We start from the raw sequence: 17583 nt of genomic DNA on the forward strand, positions 1-17583 counted from the left end.
GCCAATGTAGCTTAACTAAAGCATAACACTGAAGATGTTAAGATGGGCCCTAGAAAGCCCCATGAGCACAAAGGCTTGGTCCTGACTTTACTATCAACTTTATCTAAACTTATACATGCAAGTCTCCGCCCCCCCGTGAGGATGCCCACAGTTCCCTGCTCGGGAACAAGGAGCTGGTATCAGGCACACCCCCCCCCGCCCACGACACCTTGCTTAGCCACACCCCCAAGGGTACTCAGCAGTGATAAATATTAAGCCATGAGTGAAAACTTGACTTAATTATAGATAAGAGGGCCGGTAAAACTCGTGCCAGCCACCGCGGTTAGACGAGAGGCCCAAGTGGATAGACAACGGCGTAAAGGGTGGTTAGGGGTCACAACAAACTAAAGCTGAATGCTCTCAAGACTGTTATATGCGTTCGAGACTTTGAAACCCAACTACGAAAGTGGCTTTACTAGACCTGAACCCACGAAAGCTAAGGAACAAACTGGGATTAGATACCCCACTATGCTTAGCCCTAAACATCGATTTAATTGCCCTATTAAATCCGCCCGGGAATTACGAACATAAGTTTAAAACCCCAAGGACTTGGCGGTGCTTTATATCCACCTAGAGGAGCCTGTTCTAGAACCGATAACCCCCGTTAAACCTCACCCTCTCTTGTTATATCCGCCTATATACCGCCGTCGTCAGCTTACCCTGTGAAGGAACAACAGTAAGCGAGATTGGTACAACCCAAAACGTCAGGTCGAGGTGTAGTGTATGAGTGGGGAAGAAATGGGCTACATTTGCTAGTTATAGCAAATACGAACGATGCATTGAAATATGCAACTGAAGGAGGATTTAGTAGTAAGCTAAAAATAGAGTGTTTAGCTGAAATTGGCCCTAAAGCGCGCACACACCGCCCGTCACCCTCCCCGAGCTACAAAGTCGACATAACTAAATACCCATTACTGCAAAGGGGAGGAAAGTCGTAACATGGTAAGCGTACCGGAAGGTGCGCTTGGAAAAAGCAGGATATAGCTAAGATAGTAAAGCACCTCCCTTACACCGAGGAGTCATCCGTGCAAAGCGGATTATCCTGACGCCCATCAGCTAGCCCCACCCTTATAATTAACAAATCACTTTTATTAACCCTTAACCCACCCCCCCCCACCACTTAATTAAACCATTCTACCCCCTTAGTATAGGCGACAGAAAAGGAAATTGTGGAGCTATAGTTCAAGTACCGCAAGGGAAAGCTGAAAGAGAGGTGAAACAGTCCAGTAAAGCTCAAAAAAGCAGAGATTTAACCTCGTACCTTTTGCATCATGATTTAGCTAGCATCTTCAGGCAAGGAGCGCTTTAGTCTGAGACCCCGAAACTAAGTGAGCTACTCCAAGACAGCCTATAAATTAGGGCAAACCCGTCTCTGTGGCAAAAGAGTGGGAAGAGCTTCGAGTAGAGGTGATAAACCTACCGAACTTAGTTATAGCTGGTTGCCTGGGAAATGGATAGGAGTTCAGCCTCCCGGATTCTCATTTCACCTTTTGTTTACATACCTTCGGAAGCCTAGAGAAACCAAGAGAGTTATTCAAAGGGGGTACAGCCCCTTTGAAACAGGACACAACCTTTGAAGCTGGGTAAAGATCATATTATTTAAGGAGAAAACTGTGTTAGTTGGCCTAAAAGCAGCCACCTCAAAAGAAAGCGTTAAAGCTTATACGTGTATTTTGCCCTACGATTCTGATCATTTAATCTCACCCCCCTTTGATTTACCAAGCCACCCTATGCTAACATAGAGGAGACCATGCTAATATGAGTAATAAGAGAACCCCTGTTTCTCTCTCTAGCACACGCATAACTCGGAACGGACCCCCCACCGAATATTAACGGCCCCAAATAAAGAGGGTACTGAAGAAGGACCTGAAGACCAGAAAACCTTTCAATAAACTACCGTTAACCCTACACTGGTGTGCCCCCTGAGAAAGACTAATAGAAAGAGAAGGAACTCGGCAAAAATACCTTACAAGCCTCGCCTGTTTACCAAAAACATCGCCTCTTGCAAAACTGAAGTATAAGAGGTCCCGCCTGCCCAGTGACACCCAGTTCAACGGCCGCGGTATTTTGACCGTGCAAAGGTAGCGTAATCACTTGTCTCTTAAATGGAGACCTGTATGAATGGCATAACGAGGGCTTAACTGTCTCCTCTCTCAAGTCAATGAAGTTGATCTCCCCGTGCAGAAGCGGGGATATTCACATAAGACGAGAAGACCCTATGGAGCTTGAGACGATAGGGCAGCCCATGTTAAGTACCCCCCCCCTCACCGGACCAAACTAAATGACCCCTGCTCTAATGTCTTCGGTTGGGGCGACCCTGGGGAATACAAAACCCCCATGTGGAATAGGAGCACCCCCCCCCTTAACTCCTCCAAATGAGAGCCACACCTCCAATTAACAGAACTTTTGACCAAAAATGATCCGGCAAAGCCGATCAACGGACCAAGTTACCCTAGGGATAACAGCGCAATCCCCTTTTAGAGCCCTTATCGACAAGGGGGTTTACGACCTCGATGTTGGATCAGGACATCCTAATGGTGCAGCCGCTATTAAGGGTTCGTTTGTTCAACGATTAAAGTCCTACGTGATCTGAGTTCAGACCGGAGCAATCCAGGTCAGTTTCTATCTATGAAATGACCTTTTCTAGTACGAAAGGACCGAAAAGGCGAAGCCCCTGCTACAGGCACGCCTCACCCTTACCTGATGAAAACATCTAAAACAGGCAAGAGAACATACCCTCCAACCATAGAGAATGGTAAGCTAAGATGGCAGAACCCGGTTATTGCAAAAGACCTAAGCCCTTTCTATGGGGGTTCAAGTCCCCCTCTTAACTATGACTTCAACCCTCATTACACATGTCCTAAATCCTCTAACCTTTATTGTGCCAGTATTACTAGCTGTAGCATTCCTCACCCTTATTGAGCGAAAAGTGTTAGGCTATATACAACTACGGAAGGGGCCCAATATTGTTGGGCCATACGGGCTTCTTCAACCCATCGCCGATGGAATCAAGCTTTTCATTAAGGAACCTGTTCGACCTTCGACCTCTTCCCCTGTCCTTTTCCTTATGGCCCCATTGCTAGCGCTTACTCTTGCTTTAACCCTATGAACACCCATCCCTTACCCCTACCCCGTCGCTGACCTCAGCTTAAGCATCCTCTTTATTCTGGCCATTTCCAGCCTCGCCGTCTACTCTATTTTAGGGTCAGGATGAGCCTCCAACTCGAAGTACGCACTTATTGGGGCTCTTCGAGCCGTCGCACAAACTATTTCCTACGAAGTTAGCCTAGGACTCATCCTCTTAAATGTTATCATTTTCTCAGGAGGTTTCACGCTTCAAACATTTAATACAGCCCAGGAGGCAGTTTGACTCGCCCTCCCTGCCCTTCCCCTTGCCGCGATATGGTATGTCTCTACCCTGGCTGAAACAAATCGGGCCCCCTTCGACCTCACGGAGGGGGAGTCTGAGCTTGTCTCTGGCTTTAACGTAGAATATGCAGGGGGACCTTTTGCCCTATTTTTTCTAGCAGAATACTCCAACATTTTATTGATAAACACATTGTCTGCCGCACTGTTTTTAGGAGCCTCTCACATTCCAACATTCCCTGAAATAGCAACCATTAACCTCATGACTAAAGCAGCCCTCCTATCTATTGTCTTTCTTTGAGTACGAGCTTCGTATCCCCGGTTCCGATATGACCAACTTATGCACCTAATTTGAAAGAGTTTCTTACCCCTAACACTAGCGTTGGTTATTTGACACCTTGCACTTCCCATCGCGTTTGCTGGCCTACCCCCTCAGCTTTAGTATCGGAGCCGTGCCTGAATTTTAAGGACCACTTTGATAGAGTGTACTATGGGGGTTAGAGTCCCCCCGCCTCCTTAGAAAGAAGGGGTTTGAACCCTTCCTGAAGAGATCAAAACTCTTGGTGCTTCCACTACACCACTTCCTAGTAACGTCAGCTAATTAAGCTTTTGGGCCCATACCCCAACCATGCAGGTTAAAATCCTACCGTTGCTGCATGCCTCACCCTACGCTTTTGCTGTTTCTGGTATCCACATTAATCTTCGGCACCACACTAGCTTTTACCAGCTCGCATTGACTCCTTGCCTGGATTGGACTAGAGATTAACACCATCGCTATTCTACCCCTCTTAGCAAAGCAGTATCACCCCCGAGCCATTGAAGCCGCCCTCAAATATTTCATAATCCAGATTACAGCTTCTAGCACTTTACTCTTTGCATGCACCCTTAACGCATGATTAACAGGACAGTGGGCCATCACCCAGGACTTCCTTCCTGTTCCTGGCACCATTGCTATTATCGCCTTAACATTAAAGATGGGTCTCGCCCCCCTACATGCCTGACTACCCGAAGTCTTACAGGGATTAGATTTAACCGTTGGAATAATTGTGTTAACTTGACAGAAGCTTGCCCCCCTCGCCCTATTATACCAGATGAATCTAAATAGCCCTGAACTCTTCACAGCCCTCGCGCTAATATCAACAGTTATGGGTGCCTGGGGAGCCTTAAATCAAACACAGCTCCGAAAGATCCTCGCATACTCTTCAATTACCCATCTTGGCTGGATTATTCTTATTTTACAATATTCTCCACCGCTTGCCCTTCTAGCTCTCCTTATTTATTTTGTCTTAACTATTCCTGCTTTCCTCATTCTTGACTGGAAAAAAGCCCTTAGTATTAACTCACTAGCCGTATCCTCCACTAAAACCCCAATTTTATTGGTATTAATTTCCCTAGTCCTCCTATCCCTCGGTGGACTCCCCCCTCTCACGGGCTTCATACCCAAACTACTCACCCTACTAGAGTTAGTGAAACAAAATCTGCCTATATTAGCAACTATTATTGCACTCACAGCACTCCTGAGCCTATACTTTTACTTCCGACTCATGAATGCTGTGGCCCTCTTTATATCCCCTAACATTTCCGCCAGTGTCGCCCCCTATGAATACAACTTCTATAAAAATAAACTCCCCCTTATGATTGTTTTCACGGCCTCCCTCCTGTTCGCGCCTCTTTGCCCCTCAATCTGCTCTTACCTGTTTGTTAATGATACCCCTGACCTTCCCGAAGTACTTGGTTATATGTACCTGATGGTTATGGACCCCTAACCCAGGCCCCTGCCAAACACACCCTTTATTAGGACCCCCATAGGGACTTAGGTTAGCACCAGACCAGAGGCCTTCAAAGCCTCCAGCAGGAGTGAAAATCTCCTAGCCCCTGATAAAACTTGCGGGATATTACCCCACATCTTCTGCATGCAAAACAGACACTTTAATTAAGCTAAAGCTTTCCTAGATAGGCAGGCCTCGATCCTGCAATCTCTTAGTTAACAGCTAAGTGCCCAAGCCAGCGAGCATCTATCTACTTTTCCCGCCTAGTCTAAACAAAATAGGCGGGAAAAGCCCCGGTAGGCGGCTAGCCTACTCCTTCAGGTTTGCAATCTGACGTGACAAACACCTCGGGGCTTGATAAGAAGAGGACTTAAACCTCTGTTTATAGGGCTACAACCCACCGCTTGACTCTCAGCCATCTTACCTGTGACCTTTATACGCTGGTTTATATCTACCAACCACAAAGATATCGGGACTTTATATCTTATCTTCGGGGCCTGGGCCGGAATAGTAGGTACAGCCCTCAGCTTACTAATTCGTGCTGAACTCAGCCAGCCAGGAGCCCTCCTAGGTGATGATCAGATTTACAATGTTATCGTCACGGCCCATGCTTTCGTAATGATTTTCTTCATGGTAATACCTATTATGATCGGAGGTTTTGGTAACTGACTTATTCCTCTTATGCTGGGCGCCCCTGATATAGCATTCCCTCGAATAAACAACATGAGCTTTTGACTTCTGCCCCCTTCATTTCTCCTCCTTTTGGCCTCCTCAGGCGTAGAAGCCGGAGCAGGAACTGGGTGAACTGTATATCCCCCCTTATCTGGAAACCTAGCGCATGCAGGAGCATCCGTAGACCTGACCATCTTTTCTTTACATCTGGCAGGAATTTCCTCTATTTTAGGTGCTATTAATTTTATTACCACTATTATTAACATGAAACCTACAACTGTTTCCATGTACCAAATTCCCCTGTTCGTATGAGCCGTCCTAATTACAGCCGTTCTCCTTCTGCTATCTCTCCCAGTTTTAGCTGCTGGCATTACAATGCTACTTACAGATCGTAACCTCAACACCGCTTTCTTTGACCCCGCGGGGGGAGGAGACCCGATTTTATACCAACACTTGTTCTGGTTCTTCGGACACCCAGAAGTATATATTCTTATTCTTCCCGGCTTTGGAATAATCTCCCATATCGTCGCTTACTACGCTGGTAAGAAAGAACCCTTCGGCTATATGGGAATAGTGTGAGCGATAATAGCTATTGGCCTGCTCGGGTTTATTGTCTGAGCACATCATATGTTTACAGTAGGTATAGACGTGGACACTCGCGCTTACTTCACCTCCGCTACAATGATTATTGCAATCCCGACGGGTGTAAAAGTCTTCAGTTGGCTCGCAACACTCCATGGAGGTAATATTAAGTGAGAAACACCACTCCTCTGAGCCTTAGGCTTCATCTTCCTATTTACAGTAGGAGGTTTAACCGGTATTATTCTAGCCAACTCCTCCTTAGATATTGTCCTCCATGACACATATTATGTTGTAGCCCATTTCCATTATGTCTTATCCATAGGGGCAGTCTTTGCAATTGTTGCTGCTTTCGTTCACTGGTTCCCCCTGTTTACAGGTTATACCCTTCACACCGCATGAACTAAAGTCCATTTCGGAGTAATATTCCTCGGAGTTAATTTAACTTTCTTTCCCCAGCATTTCCTTGGTCTAGCAGGAATACCTCGCCGATATTCGGACTACCCAGATGCCTACACACTATGAAATACAGTATCCTCAATTGGATCTCTAATTTCCCTCCTAGCTGTAATTATATTCTTATTTATTTTATGGGAAGCATTTGCCGCTAAGCGAGAAGTACTCTCAGTAGAACTAACCGCTACAAATGTTGAGTGACTACACGGCTGCCCTCCTCCCTATCACACATTTGAAGAACCTGCTTTCGTACAGGCCCCCTCAAACTAACGAGAAAAGGAGGAGTTGAACCCCCATTAGCTGGTTTCAAGCCAACCGCATGACCGCTCTGCCATTTTCTTCATGAGGTACTAGTAAAACGATTACATTGCTTTGTCAAGGCAAAATTGCGAGTTAAACTCCCGCGTACCTTAATAAGAATGGCCCTCCCCTCGCAGCTAGGCTTCCAAGACGCAGGCTCCCCCCTAATAGAGGAGCTGCTCCATTTCCACGACCACGCCCTAATAGTTGTCTTTTTAATTAGCACAATAGTTCTTTACATTATTGTTGCAATAGTTACAGCTAAATTAACGGACAAACTTGTTCTTGACTCACAAGAAATTGAAATTATCTGAACAGTACTTCCTGCAATTATTCTAATTCTTATTGCCCTGCCCTCCCTTCGGATTCTTTATTTAATAGACGAAATTAATGACCCCCACCTCACAATTAAAGCCTTAGGCCACCAGTGATATTGAAGTTATGAGTATACCGATTATGAAGATCTTGGCTTTGACTCCTATATAATTCCTACTCATGACCTCACCCCTGGACAGTTCCGACTTCTAGAAGCCGACCACCGTATGGTTATCCCCACTGAATCCCCTGCCCGTGTACTTATTTCTGCTGAAGACGTCCTTCACTCTTGAGCCGTCCCTGCCCTGGGCATTAAAGCCGACGCAGTCCCCGGCCGCCTAAACCAAACAACCTTTATTGTTAACCGCCCCGGTGTCTTTTATGGACAATGTTCCGAAATCTGTGGCGCAAATCACAGCTTCATACCTATTGTGGTGGAGGCCATCCCCTTAGAACATTTTGAAAACTGAACCTCACTAATAAGTGAAGAAACTTCGCTAAGTAGCTAAAGAGGCCCTAGCGTTAGCCTTTTAAGCTAAAGAATGGTGAATGCCAACCACCCTCAGCGATATACCTCAACTTCTGCCCGCCCCGTGATTTGCTATCTTATTTTTTACCTGACTTGTCTTCTTAACACTAATTGTTCCAAAAATCCTAGCCCACACGTATCCGAATACCCCTACTTCTCAAAGTGCTGAGAAATCTAAAAACACCCCTTGATCTTGACCATGACATTAAGCGCTTTCGACCAATTCCTGTCCCCTACTTTGCTCGGTATTCCCTTAATTGCTCTTGCCCTCATTTTACCCTGACCCCTTTACCCGACACCTCAGCCCGCACCTCTTCACCGCTGACTAGCCAACCGACTCTTATCATTTCAGAACTGATTCATTAACTGAATAATTAGTCAAGTTATTTTCCCCTTAAACCCAGGGGGTCATAAATGAGCAGCCCTTCTTATATCACTTATGATTTTTATTATTACCCTAAATATACTTGGCTTACTTCCCTACACCTTTACCCCTACAACACAACTCTCCCTTAGCCTAGGCCTCGCATTCCCCTTATGATTAGCCACCGTGATTCTTGGTATACGAAATCAACCAACAGAAGCTTTGGCCCACCTTCTTCCAAAAGGTACCCCTACACTCCTTATTCCCGTACTTATCGTGATCGAAACAATTAGTGTCTTTATTCGACCTCTTTCCTTAGGAGTGCGACTTACCGCGAATCTCACAGCCGGGCACCTCCTTATTCAGTTAATTTCCTCAGCCGTATTAGTAATGCTACTTCAAGCATCTCCTATTGCTATCCCTACAATGGTTATCCTCTTCTTCCTTACGCTGCTAGAAACAGCCGTTGCTGTTATTCAGGCGTATGTCTTTGTTCTGCTTTTAAGCCTATATTTACAAGAGAACATTTAATGGCCACTCAAGCACACCCTTATCATTTAGTAGACCCCAGCCCATGGCCCCTCACAGGCGCCATTGCAGCCCTTATAATTACATCCGGAACAGCCATCTGATTTCATTTCCACTCCACCTCACTCATAACTCTCGGCATAGTCCTGCTAATTTTAACAGTTTATCAGTGGTGACGGGATGTAGTTCGAGAGGCAACCTTTCAAGGACTTCACACCCCTCCCGTTCAAAAAGGCTTACGTTATGGTATAATTCTATTTATTGCTTCAGAAGTACTCTTTTTTCTGGGGTTTTTTTGGGCCTTTTATCACTCAAGTCTAGCCCCTACACCTGAACTGGGGGGCTTCTGACCCCCTGCCGGTATTACACCTTTAGACCCCTTTGAAGTACCCCTGCTTAATACAACAGTCCTTCTCGCCTCCGGAGTAACAGTCACATGAGCCCACCACAGCATTATTGAAGGAGAACGGAAACAGGCCATCCAAGCCCTCACCCTAACAATTTTACTAGGCGGCTATTTTACTTTCCTTCAAGCCATAGAGTACTGCGAAGCCCCTTTTACCATCGCCGATGGCGTGTATGGGGCTACCTTCTTTGTTGCAACAGGCTTCCATGGACTTCATGTCCTAATTGGCTCCACCTTTCTAGGCATCTGCCACCTGCGCCAAGTCCAAAACCATTTTACGTCAACCCATCACTTTGGGTTCGAAGCAGCCGCCTGATACTGACACTTTGTTGATGTTGTCTGATTACTCCTTTACATCTCCATCTATTGATGAGGCTCCTAAACCACGTCAAGTACGGTAATTATTATAAACTTTATACCTAACCCTATAAACCCTCAATAAAGCCACCCCTAATATTAACATTTAAGCCAATCTGAGCAGCACCTAGACCCTATGCTCTTACATAGCACGCCTACCTTCCTAGTATTAAATAAGTATAAGTGACTTCCAATCACCTGGCCTTGGTTAAAATCCAAGGGAAGGTAATGAACTTAATCATAGCCATCGCCGCCATTGCCCTTACACTTTCAACAATCCTCGCTATCGTATCTTTTTGACTTCCTCAAATAAGCCCCGACTATGAGAAACTCTCGCCCTATGAATGTGGTTTTGACCCCGTCGGCTCAGCTCGGTTACCCTTTTCAATACGATTCTTTTTAATCGCTATTCTATTTCTACTCTTCGATCTGGAGATCGCATTACTCCTACCTCTCCCCTGAGGAGTCCAACTTTATTCGCCCTTAACAACCCTTATCTGAGCCTCCTCCGTTTTGTTTCTGCTAACACTAGGCCTTGTTTACGAATGAGTCCAAGGAGGTCTAGAGTGAGCAGAGTAGGTGATTAGTCTAAGAAAAACATTTGATTTCGGCTCAAAAACTTGTGGTTTAAACCCGCAATCGCCTGATGACCCCCGCCCACTTTGCTTTCTCATCAGCCTTCTTGTTGGGCCTCGCGGGATTAGCCTTTCATCGGTCCCACCTCTTGTCCGCTCTCCTTTGTATGGAGGGTATAATACTTTCGCTATATGTTGCCTTATCTCTATGAGCCCTTCAGCTAGACTCCGCAGCCTTCTCAGCCTCCCCCCTCCTTTTATTAGCGTTTTCAGCCTGTGAAGCAAGCATTGGCCTAGCTTTGCTAGTAGCGGTTGCTCGAACCCACGGCACAGACCGCCTACAAAACCTGAACGTCCTGCAATGCTAAAAATCCTTATTCCAACGCTTGTTATGTTACCTACAACTTGATTAACACCCCCCAAGTGATTGTGACCTGCAACCCTGGCTCATAGCTTCGTCATTGCCCTCGCCAGCCTTACTTGATTTTGTACACCGACAGAAGCAGGATGGACATCGCTTAACCTTTATATGGCCACTGACCCCCTTTCTACGCCCCTCTTAACCCTTACCTGTTGGTTATTACCACTTATGCTTCTTGCTAGTCAAAATCATACAATAGCAGAACCCATTGCCCGCCAACGGGTATATATTATGCTATTAATTACCCTCCAAATTTTTTTAATTTTAGCTTTCAGTGCCTCCGAACTGATTATGTTTTACGTAATATTTGAAGCTACCCTTATCCCAACACTGATTATTATCACACGATGGGGTAATCAAACGGAACGCCTTAATGCAGGAATTTATTTTCTATTTTATACATTAGCGGGCTCCCTCCCTCTTCTAGTTGCCCTCCTCCTCCTTCAAAACTCGTCAGGCACCCTTTCTCTTATTACCCTTTCATTCACCGACCCCTTACCTCTTTTATCATATGCAGATAAACTTTGATGAGTCAGCTGTCTTTTAGCCTTCCTGGTTAAAATACCTTTATATGGTGTACACCTCTGGTTACCCAAAGCTCACGTTGAAGCCCCTATTGCAGGCTCAATAATCCTCGCCGCCGTCCTATTGAAGCTAGGTGGTTATGGTATAATGCGAATGATACCCCTACTAGCCCCTCTAACTAAGGAACTTAGTTACCCATTTGTTATTTTTGCCCTCTGGGGTGTAATCATAACAAGCTCAATTTGCCTCCGCCAAACAGATCTAAAGTCACTAATCGCTTACTCCTCAGTCAGCCACATGGGCCTTGTTGCAGGAGGTATCCTTATCCAAACACCCTGGGGATTTTCAGGAGCACTTATCCTAATGATTGCCCACGGCCTTACCTCATCAGTCTTGTTTTGTCTTGCCAACACAAGTTACGAGCGAACCCACAGCCGCACTATGGCCCTAGCCCGTGGACTCCAAACAATTTTACCCCTTATAGCAACATGGTGGTTTATCTCTAGCCTCGCAAACCTAGCCTTACCCCCCCTCCCTAACCTCATAGGTGAATTAATAATTATTACCTCATTATTTAACTGGTCTTGGGGAACCCTTCTATTAACAGGGTTGGGAACCCTTATTACTGCCGGCTATTCCCTGTATATATTCCTTATGACCCAACGGGGCCCCCTTCCCTCGCATATAATTGCCTTGGATCCCTCCCACACCCGAGAACATCTGTTGGTTTCCCTTCACCTCCTCCCCCTCCTCCTCCTTATCCTTAAACCAGAACTAGTTTGGGGATGAACTACCTGTAGGTATAGTTTAATAAAAATATTAGGTTGTGATTCTAAAGACAGGGGCTAATCTCCCCTTACCCACCGAGAGAGGCTCGCAGCAATGAGGACTGCTAATTCTCACTTCCCTTGGTTGGACTCCAAGGCTCACTCGAACCTGCTCCTAAAGGATAACAGCTCATCCGTTGGTCTTAGGAACCAAAAACTCTTGGTGCAAATCCAAGTAGCAGCTATGCATCCAACCTCTGTTATAATGGCCTCAAGTTTAATTATTATCTTTACACTTCTAGTTTACCCTCTTATTACTACCCTTACCCCCGCACCCCGCGAGCCCAAGTGAGCTCTGGCCCAGGTGAAAGTGGCAGTGAAACTAGCATTCTTTGTTAGCCTGTTACCATTATTTCTATTCTTAAATGAGGGCCTGGAAATAGTAATTACTAACTGGAGCTGAATAAATACCCATACCTTTGATATTAATATTAGTTTCAAGTTTGACTTTTACTCAATCATCTTCACACCTGTCGCCTTGTACGTCACTTGATCTATTCTAGAATTTGCATCCTGATATATACATACAGACCCTCACATGGACCGATTCTTTAAGTATCTTTTAATTTTCCTAGTCGCAATAATTACTCTTGTTACAGCAAATAACGTCTTTCAACTATTTATTGGTTGAGAAGGCGTGGGAATTATATCTTTCCTTTTAATCGGATGATGATACAGTCGTACAGACGCAAATACCGCCGCCCTACAAGCAGTGCTCTATAACCGGGTTGGAGATATCGGATTAATCTTCGCACTAGCTTGGCTAGCTACTAACCTTAACTCCTGAGAGCTTCAGCAAATAATTGCAGCCACCAAGGGTGTAGACCTTACTTTCCCTCTTATTGGATTAATTCTTGCCGCGGCGGGTAAATCAGCCCAATTTGGGCTTCACCCGTGACTGCCAGCAGCCATGGAAGGCCCTACGCCAGTCTCTGCCCTACTGCACTCAAGCACAATGGTTGTTGCCGGCATTTTTCTTCTCGTACGAATAAGCCCTTTAATAGAAAATAACCCTGCCGCTCTTACAATTTGCCTCTGCTTAGGAGCCCTCACTACTTTATTTACAGCCACTTGTGCCCTCACACAAAATGATATCAAGAAAATCGTGGCCTTCTCAACATCCAGCCAATTAGGCCTAATGATAGTAACCATCGGACTTAACCAACCACAACTTGCTTTCTTACATATTTGCACACACGCCTTTTTTAAAGCAATACTATTTTTATGCTCCGGATCAATTATTCATAGCCTTAACGACGAACAAGATATCCGTAAAATGGGAGGTATACACCACCTTGCCCCCTTTACTTCCTCATGCCTAACAGTTGGGAGCCTAGCTCTTACGGGCACTCCTTTCCTAACAGGGTTCTATTCTAAGGACGCCATCATTGAGGCCCTTAATACCTCACATCTAAACGCCTGAGCCTTGGTCCTAACTCTACTCGCTACCTCCTTCACGGCCATCTACAGTTTCCGCATTATTTTCTTTGTCCCTATGGGTTACCCCCGATTTAATGTTTTGGCCCCTATTAATGAGAATAACCCTGCAGTTATTAGCCCCCTCAAACGCTTAGCTTGAGGTAGCCTAGTTTCCGGTCTATTGATTACCTCCAACATTAGCCCCCTTAAAACACCCGTAATATCCATACCCCCCCTCTTGAAGCTAACCGCCCTTGCGGTAACAATTACTGGTCTTCTAACAGCCATGGAACTAGCTTCTCTTACTAGTAAGCAACTAAAAACAGCCCCTACCCTCGCCCCCCATAGTTTTTCTAATATGTTGGGCTACTTCCCGTCAATTATACACCGCCTCCCCCCAAAATTAACACTAACCCTCGGCCAAGCTATTGCAACCCAAGTAGTTGACCAGAACTGATTAGAGAAGGCAGGACCCAAATCCATCACTTCCTCCATACTCCCCTTAGTAACAACGACGAGCAATATCCAACAAGGCCTAATTAAAACATACCTGATGCTTTTTGTATTAACACTCGCGCTCACCCTGCTCGTAACCATTTATTAAACCACACGAAGTGCTCCCCGACTTAAACCCCGTGTTAAACTTAATACTACTAAGAGGGTCAAGAAGAGAACTCAAGCACTAATTACTAATATTCAGCCCCCCGACCCATATATTAATGCAACTCCTACCATATCCCCCCGTAATAGAGAAAATTCCCCAAACTCATCGGCCAGTGTTCACGACACCTCGTATCATCCCCCGTAAGCTCACCCTAGCGCTACGCCTACCGCCCCTATGTAAAGAAAAATGGCCGCGACAACCGGCCGGCTTCCCCAGCTTTCAGGGTATGGCTCGGCTGCTAAAGCAGCCGAATACGCAAATACCACTAGCATTCCCCCCAAATAAATTAGCAGTAAAATTAGGGATAAAAAAGCCCCCCCATGTCCGAGTAGAATACCGCATCCCATACCTGCAACTAAAACTAGCCCGAAAGCAGCAAAGTAAGGGGATGGATTAGAAGCAACCCCTACCAACCCTACCACAAAGCAAAGCAAAGCCAAATATATAATGAAGGTCATAATTCCTACCAGGACTTTAACCAGAACTAATGGCTTGAAAAACCACCGTTGTTATTCAACTACAGGAACCTTAATGACCAGCCTACGAAAATCCCACCCTATCCTAAAGATCGCAAATGATGCTTTAGTAGATCTCCCTGCCCCCTCTAATATCTCAGTTTGATGAAACTTTGGCTCTCTTCTTGGCCTCTGCTTAGCCACTCAACTCATTACCGGACTCTTTTTAGCTATGCACTATACCGCGGATATCGCAACAGCCTTTACCTCCGTCGCCCATATCACCCGAGACGTTAATTACGGTTGATTAATCCGAAACCTACACGCCAACGGCGCATCCTTCTTCTTCTTATGTATTTATGCACATATCGGCCGAGGTCTGTACTACGGCTCTTACCTTTATAAAGAAACCTGAAACGTGGGAGTTATCCTTCTTCTTCTCGTTATAGCAACTGCCTTCGTCGGCTATGTTCTTCCCTGAGGACAAATATCTTTCTGGGGCGCAACCGTAATTACCAATCTTATGTCCGCCGTCCCCTACATTGGCACCACCCTTGTTCAATGAATCTGAGGGGGCTTCTCAGTAGATAACGCAACCCTCACCCGGTTCTTCGCCTTCCATTTTCTCCTTCCGTTTGTTATTGCAGCAGTAACGGTTATTCACCTCCTCTTCCTCCACGAAACCGGCTCCAATAACCCCGTAGGCCTTAACTCCGACGCTGATAAAATTTCTTTCCACCCTTATTTTTCATACAAAGACCTTCTCGGATTCGTCGTCCTCTTGACAGCACTCGCAACCCTAGCTTTATTTTCACCTAACCTACTTGGCGACCCAGATAACTTCACACCAGCGAACCCGCTAGTCACTCCCCCTCACATTAAACCAGAATGGTACTTTCTGTTTGCCTACGCCATCTTGCGGTCCATCCCAAATAAGCTTGGAGGCGTGCTCGCGCTACTTTTCTCCATCCTTATCCTGATACTTGTACCCCTACTCCACACCTCTAAACAACGTGGACTAACCTTCCGCCCCCTCTCCCAATGTTTATTCTGACTACTAGTTGCAGACGTCCTTGTCTTGACTTGAATCGGGGGCATACCTGTTGAACATCCTTTCATTATTATTGGTCAGATCGCATCAGCTCTCTACTTCACCATTTTTCTAATTTTATTCCCATTGGCAGGCTTGTTAGAAAACAAAGCCCTTGCGTGATCTTGCATTAGTAGCTCAGCGTCAGAGCGCCGGTCTTGTAAATCGGATGTCGGAGGCTAAACTCCTCCCTACTGCTCAAAGAAGAGAGATTTCAACTCCCACCCCTGACTCCCAAAGCCAGGATTCTAGCGTTAAACTACTCTTTGCGCACACGATTCTCTCATATTAGTAATTTAATACATATATGTATTAACACCATTAATCTATATTAACCATTTAGACCGGTGTCCGTCAACATTAGTGATTAATCAGTAAAGTATGGAGTTAAACATTCAAGATCAACTACCGGACTTCTAGGGCACATGAATCAAAAATACAATAATCACCATGATACAGAATCGAGGGCAAGTCGAAAACCAAGATCAAATCAATTATTCATCCGTAAAGTTATACCTTTACTCACCATCCTATTGACCTCAATCCCCGATGTAGTAAGAACCTACCAAACTGTGATTTCTTAATGATAACGGTTATTGAAGGTGAGGGACAAGAACCGTGGGGGCGGCACCTCTTGCACTATTCCTGGCATTTGGCTCCTACTTCAGGTCCATTACCTGATATTATTCCCCCCACTTTCATCGACGCTTACATAAGTTAATGGTGGAAACCATAACTTCGTTACCCCCCAAGCCGAGCGTTCTCTCTAGGGGGTCAAGATTCTTTTTTTTTTTCTTCCTTTCGCTGGTCATTTCACAGTGCAGCAGGGCTTGATATCCTAAGGTGGAACATTCCTCTGAATTCAGGAAAATAGTATTAATGATCTAGAGGCTTTCGACAAAGAACCACATAACTGATTTCACGAGCATAAGGTGCTACTGCTTCTCCTACGACTCCTAAGATTACCCCCTTTTTTGCGCGGAAAACCCCCCCTACCCCCCCTAACTCCTAAGGTTGCTAACACTCCTGAAAACCCCCCGGAAACAGGAAAGCCCCTAGTAGTTTTTATTCTGATACCATATACGTATCCTCGCCCTAACATAGTATAGAGTTTACTGTTTATATACAGTATTATATACAGTATTATATACAGTATTATATACAGTATTATATACAGTATTATATACAGTATTATATACAGTATTATATACAGTATTATATACAGTATTATGTACAGTATTATATACAGTATTATATACAGTATTATATACAGTATTATATACAGTATTATATACAGTATTATATACAGTACTATATACAGTATTATATACAGTATTATATACAGTATTATATACAGTATTATATACAGTATTATATACAGTATTATATACAGTATTATATACAGTATTATATACAGTATTATATACAGTATTATATACAGTATTATATACAGTATTATATACAGTATTATATACAGTATTATATACAGTATTATATACAGTATTATATACAGTATTATATACAGTATTATATACAGTATTATATACAGTATTATATACAGTATTATATACAGTATTATATACAGTATTATATACAGTATTATATACAGTATTATATACAGTATTATATACAGTATTATATACAGTATTATATACAGTATTATATACAGTATTATATACAGTATTATATACAGTATTATATACAGTATTATATACAGTATTATATACAGTATTATATACAGTATTATATACAGTATAATATACAGTATTATATACAGTATAATATACAGTATTATATACAGTATTATATACAGTATTATATACAGTATTATATACAGTATTATATACAGTATTATACAACTAGAATACAACTAGAATACAACTAGAATACAACTAGAATACAACTAGAATACAACTAGAATACGCAC

At 44.2% G+C, this 17583-nt stretch overlaps 13 protein-coding genes and 24 non-coding genes across 37 annotated transcripts, besides 2 other annotated features; 28 read left to right on the forward strand and 9 right to left on the reverse strand. All coding sequences in view use genetic code 2, as the record gives it.

Moving 5' to 3' along the window:
- KEH04_t01 lies at nt 1-68 on the forward strand. The gene has a single exon. It is a non-coding gene; the product is annotated as a tRNA-Phe (tRNA).
- Nucleotides 69-1013, forward strand: KEH04_r02. The gene has a single exon. It is a non-coding gene; the product is annotated as a 12S ribosomal RNA (ribosomal RNA).
- KEH04_t02 lies at nt 1014-1085 on the forward strand. Its single transcript has one exon. It is a non-coding gene; the product is annotated as a tRNA-Val (tRNA).
- Nucleotide 1086: 1 nt separating this feature from the next.
- KEH04_r01 lies at nt 1087-2798 on the forward strand. The gene has a single exon. It is a non-coding gene; the product is annotated as a 16S ribosomal RNA (ribosomal RNA).
- KEH04_t03 lies at nt 2799-2872 on the forward strand. Its single transcript has one exon. It is a non-coding gene; the product is annotated as a tRNA-Leu (tRNA).
- On the forward strand, nt 2873-3847 carry ND1 (NADH dehydrogenase subunit 1). Its single transcript has one exon. The coding sequence runs from the start codon at nt 2873-2875 to the stop codon at nt 3845-3847; it is 975 nt and encodes a 324-aa protein (YP_003162759.1).
- Nucleotides 3848-3851: 4 nt separating this feature from the next.
- KEH04_t04 lies at nt 3852-3922 on the forward strand. The gene has a single exon. It is a non-coding gene; the product is annotated as a tRNA-Ile (tRNA).
- KEH04_t05 lies at nt 3922-3992 on the reverse strand. The gene has a single exon. It is a non-coding gene; the product is annotated as a tRNA-Gln (tRNA).
- Nucleotides 3992-4060, forward strand: KEH04_t06. Its single transcript has one exon. It is a non-coding gene; the product is annotated as a tRNA-Met (tRNA).
- A 1-nt stretch (nt 4061) lies between these two features.
- Nucleotides 4062-5171, forward strand: ND2 (NADH dehydrogenase subunit 2). The gene has a single exon. The coding sequence runs from the start codon at nt 4062-4064 to the stop codon at nt 5169-5171; it is 1110 nt and encodes a 369-aa protein (YP_003162760.1).
- A 41-nt stretch (nt 5172-5212) lies between these two features.
- KEH04_t07 lies at nt 5213-5283 on the forward strand. Its single transcript has one exon. It is a non-coding gene; the product is annotated as a tRNA-Trp (tRNA).
- A 1-nt stretch (nt 5284) lies between these two features.
- On the reverse strand, nt 5285-5353 carry KEH04_t08. Its single transcript has one exon. It is a non-coding gene; the product is annotated as a tRNA-Ala (tRNA).
- A 1-nt stretch (nt 5354) lies between these two features.
- KEH04_t09 lies at nt 5355-5427 on the reverse strand. The gene has a single exon. It is a non-coding gene; the product is annotated as a tRNA-Asn (tRNA).
- Nucleotides 5428-5465: an origin of replication (replication origin of L-strand).
- KEH04_t10 lies at nt 5463-5529 on the reverse strand. The gene has a single exon. It is a non-coding gene; the product is annotated as a tRNA-Cys (tRNA).
- KEH04_t11 lies at nt 5530-5599 on the reverse strand. Its single transcript has one exon. It is a non-coding gene; the product is annotated as a tRNA-Tyr (tRNA).
- A 1-nt stretch (nt 5600) lies between these two features.
- Nucleotides 5601-7151, forward strand: COX1 (cytochrome c oxidase subunit I). Its single transcript has one exon. It carries the CDS (start codon nt 5601-5603, stop codon nt 7149-7151), a length of 1551 nt encoding a protein of 516 aa, YP_003162761.1.
- KEH04_t12 lies at nt 7152-7222 on the reverse strand. Its single transcript has one exon. It is a non-coding gene; the product is annotated as a tRNA-Ser (tRNA).
- A 3-nt stretch (nt 7223-7225) lies between these two features.
- Nucleotides 7226-7294, forward strand: KEH04_t13. Its single transcript has one exon. It is a non-coding gene; the product is annotated as a tRNA-Asp (tRNA).
- Nucleotides 7295-7300: 6 nt separating this feature from the next.
- On the forward strand, nt 7301-7991 carry COX2 (cytochrome c oxidase subunit II). Its single transcript has one exon. A coding segment is annotated over exon 1 (691 nt).
- Nucleotides 7992-8065, forward strand: KEH04_t14. Its single transcript has one exon. It is a non-coding gene; the product is annotated as a tRNA-Lys (tRNA).
- A 1-nt stretch (nt 8066) lies between these two features.
- ATP8 (ATP synthase F0 subunit 8) lies at nt 8067-8234 on the forward strand. Its single transcript has one exon. It carries the CDS (start codon nt 8067-8069, stop codon nt 8232-8234), a length of 168 nt encoding a protein of 55 aa, YP_003162763.1.
- Nucleotides 8225-8920, forward strand: ATP6 (ATP synthase F0 subunit 6). Its single transcript has one exon. It carries the CDS (start codon nt 8225-8227, stop codon nt 8918-8920), a length of 696 nt encoding a protein of 231 aa, YP_003162764.1.
- On the forward strand, nt 8920-9705 carry COX3 (cytochrome c oxidase subunit III). The gene has a single exon. It carries the CDS (start codon nt 8920-8922, stop codon nt 9703-9705), a length of 786 nt encoding a protein of 261 aa, YP_003162765.1.
- Nucleotides 9706-9837: 132 nt separating this feature from the next.
- KEH04_t15 lies at nt 9838-9908 on the forward strand. Its single transcript has one exon. It is a non-coding gene; the product is annotated as a tRNA-Gly (tRNA).
- On the forward strand, nt 9909-10257 carry ND3 (NADH dehydrogenase subunit 3). The gene has a single exon. A coding segment is annotated over exon 1 (349 nt).
- Nucleotides 10258-10326, forward strand: KEH04_t16. Its single transcript has one exon. It is a non-coding gene; the product is annotated as a tRNA-Arg (tRNA).
- ND4L (NADH dehydrogenase subunit 4L) lies at nt 10327-10623 on the forward strand. The gene has a single exon. It carries the CDS (start codon nt 10327-10329, stop codon nt 10621-10623), a length of 297 nt encoding a protein of 98 aa, YP_003162767.1.
- ND4 (NADH dehydrogenase subunit 4) lies at nt 10617-11997 on the forward strand. The gene has a single exon. A coding segment is annotated over exon 1 (1381 nt).
- KEH04_t17 lies at nt 11998-12066 on the forward strand. Its single transcript has one exon. It is a non-coding gene; the product is annotated as a tRNA-His (tRNA).
- On the forward strand, nt 12067-12134 carry KEH04_t18. The gene has a single exon. It is a non-coding gene; the product is annotated as a tRNA-Ser (tRNA).
- A 5-nt stretch (nt 12135-12139) lies between these two features.
- On the forward strand, nt 12140-12212 carry KEH04_t19. The gene has a single exon. It is a non-coding gene; the product is annotated as a tRNA-Leu (tRNA).
- Nucleotides 12213-14051, forward strand: ND5 (NADH dehydrogenase subunit 5). Its single transcript has one exon. It carries the CDS (start codon nt 12213-12215, stop codon nt 14049-14051), a length of 1839 nt encoding a protein of 612 aa, YP_003162769.1.
- On the reverse strand, nt 14048-14569 carry ND6 (NADH dehydrogenase subunit 6). The gene has a single exon. It carries the CDS (start codon nt 14567-14569, stop codon nt 14048-14050), a length of 522 nt encoding a protein of 173 aa, YP_003162770.1.
- On the reverse strand, nt 14570-14638 carry KEH04_t20. Its single transcript has one exon. It is a non-coding gene; the product is annotated as a tRNA-Glu (tRNA).
- A 4-nt stretch (nt 14639-14642) lies between these two features.
- CYTB (cytochrome b) lies at nt 14643-15783 on the forward strand. Its single transcript has one exon. A coding segment is annotated over exon 1 (1141 nt).
- Nucleotides 15784-15855, forward strand: KEH04_t21. Its single transcript has one exon. It is a non-coding gene; the product is annotated as a tRNA-Thr (tRNA).
- KEH04_t22 lies at nt 15855-15925 on the reverse strand. The gene has a single exon. It is a non-coding gene; the product is annotated as a tRNA-Pro (tRNA).
- Nucleotides 15926-17583: a D loop (control region).

Source organism: Scophthalmus maximus, mitochondrion (assembly GCF_022379125.1).
Source record: "Scophthalmus maximus mitochondrion, complete genome".
Classification (NCBI taxonomy): domain Eukaryota; kingdom Metazoa; phylum Chordata; class Actinopteri; order Pleuronectiformes; family Scophthalmidae; genus Scophthalmus; species Scophthalmus maximus.